Source organism: Capsella rubella, unplaced genomic scaffold (genome assembly GCF_000375325.1).
Source record: "Capsella rubella cultivar Monte Gargano unplaced genomic scaffold, Caprub1_0 scaffold_55, whole genome shotgun sequence".
Lineage (NCBI taxonomy): Eukaryota > Viridiplantae > Streptophyta > Magnoliopsida > Brassicales > Brassicaceae > Capsella > Capsella rubella.
In genome coordinates this window covers 24,698-25,938 of record NW_006238871.1, presented here as the reverse complement: position 1 = coordinate 25,938, position 1,241 = coordinate 24,698, and the positions used below count along the sequence as shown (strand labels likewise).

At 39.4% G+C, this 1,241-nt stretch overlaps 1 protein-coding gene across 1 annotated transcript; it reads left to right on the top strand.

Moving 5' to 3' along the window:
• The first annotated feature begins 621 nt into the window (after nucleotides 1-621).
• Nucleotides 622-1,232, top strand: LOC17874346 (COX assembly mitochondrial protein 2). Its single transcript, XM_006279149.2, has 2 exons — nucleotides 622-732; nucleotides 1,060-1,232. The coding sequence occupies exons 1-2, from the start codon at nucleotides 675-677 to the stop codon at nucleotides 1,224-1,226; spliced, it is 225 nt and encodes a 74-aa protein (XP_006279211.1). The 5' UTR covers nucleotides 622-674; the 3' UTR covers nucleotides 1,227-1,232.
• The last annotated feature ends 9 nt before the right edge of the window (nucleotides 1,233-1,241 follow it).

Here is a 1,241-nt window from a genome sequence, read left to right as displayed (position 1 = left end):
GAACCCCAAGAACACAGTTTTACAAACGATTTACACTGCTACATCCAATACCAAAAACAAACCGTAACAAGAAAAAAAGAAAAAAAAAAAGTAGACTAAGAATCGATAGAACTACCTCTGAATCAAACAGATCTCGAAGTGACAACGAAAACGCGAAGAACAAGATAATAGCAGGGAAAAACTAAAGAAAAAAAATTACAAAAATCAAAAGTTTACATTGGCAGAGAGAAAAAAACATTGTCGAAGTACAAAGATCGTGTCCTAACCTTGGGAAACTGTGAATTTTCGAATTAGGGCTTTTGAATTCGAAGCGAAATGAGCGGAGTGAGAAATTGGGGAGACAGACTCACCCCGTGTGTATTATACTGGAGGAGAGAGAAAACGTTAAAAACCAATTATTATGCGACACGTGTTACATGGTTGACCGTCCTAATGACTTATGTTTTCTCTCTTTGTAATGTTCGGTAATTTTTAATTTGTGTGGGTGAAATATAAAGGAAACATAAGCTAGGAGGTCAGGTGTATAATATAGCTGTTTTAAAAGGGGTACAATGCTCAAAAAAAGGGAAAGTTTCCTAAGGGGATTGACAGATTTACCCTTTCCCCTGAACCCATTTGAGACCTCTTGATCGATTTGATCGGAGAAGGCCGGAGAAAAGCTCGAAGGTCCGTCAATGGGGAGCTATGTGGAGAAAGCTCGTGAGAATCACGTCAAGAAGAAGGTCGAAGAAGGTAATTCAACAATGTCGCATCTTCTTCATCTCGTTATGTTCTAAACCCTAAACCCCCAAAATGGTTGTCTTTGATTGCCTCGAAAATGGTCTATGATCGATACTCTTTAAGCCTGGTTTATTGTCAGAGACGAAGTTTCTTCTCTACCTCTTAGTTTGAATTGAGCTCACTTGGTGTAGAAGGATTAGGTCCACTTTTTAACTTATCCCCCTTTATGCATCTGAGCTGGTTTGATCTAGCTGCTCTCATAGACGTGTGTTGTATTGCTTCCTATGTTTAGTGGTGATACAAGGTTTCTTGATTGATTATGTACTACTTTGTTAATAGCGCTGCGTAGCAAGATGAAGGCAAAGGCATTGATGGAATGTGATCAGTTCGTCTCAAAGTATGCTCAGTGCGCAACAGGAAGAACGTTTTCTGTGGTATGGACATGTCGTAAGCAAGCTAAAGAGCTCAACACTTGCCTCCATCAATTGTATGTTCTCACATCTTAATGCTCCTCCTCCTAT

Coding starts and splice junctions, on each gene's coding strand:
- LOC17874346 (XM_006279149.2), top strand. CDS start 675: ATGGGGAGCTATGTGGAGAAAGCTCGTGAGAATCACGTCAAGAAGAAG. Junction 733..1,059: donor CAAGAAGAAGGTCGAAGAAG/GTAATTCAACAA, acceptor CTTTGTTAATAG/CGCTGCGTAGCAAGATGAAG.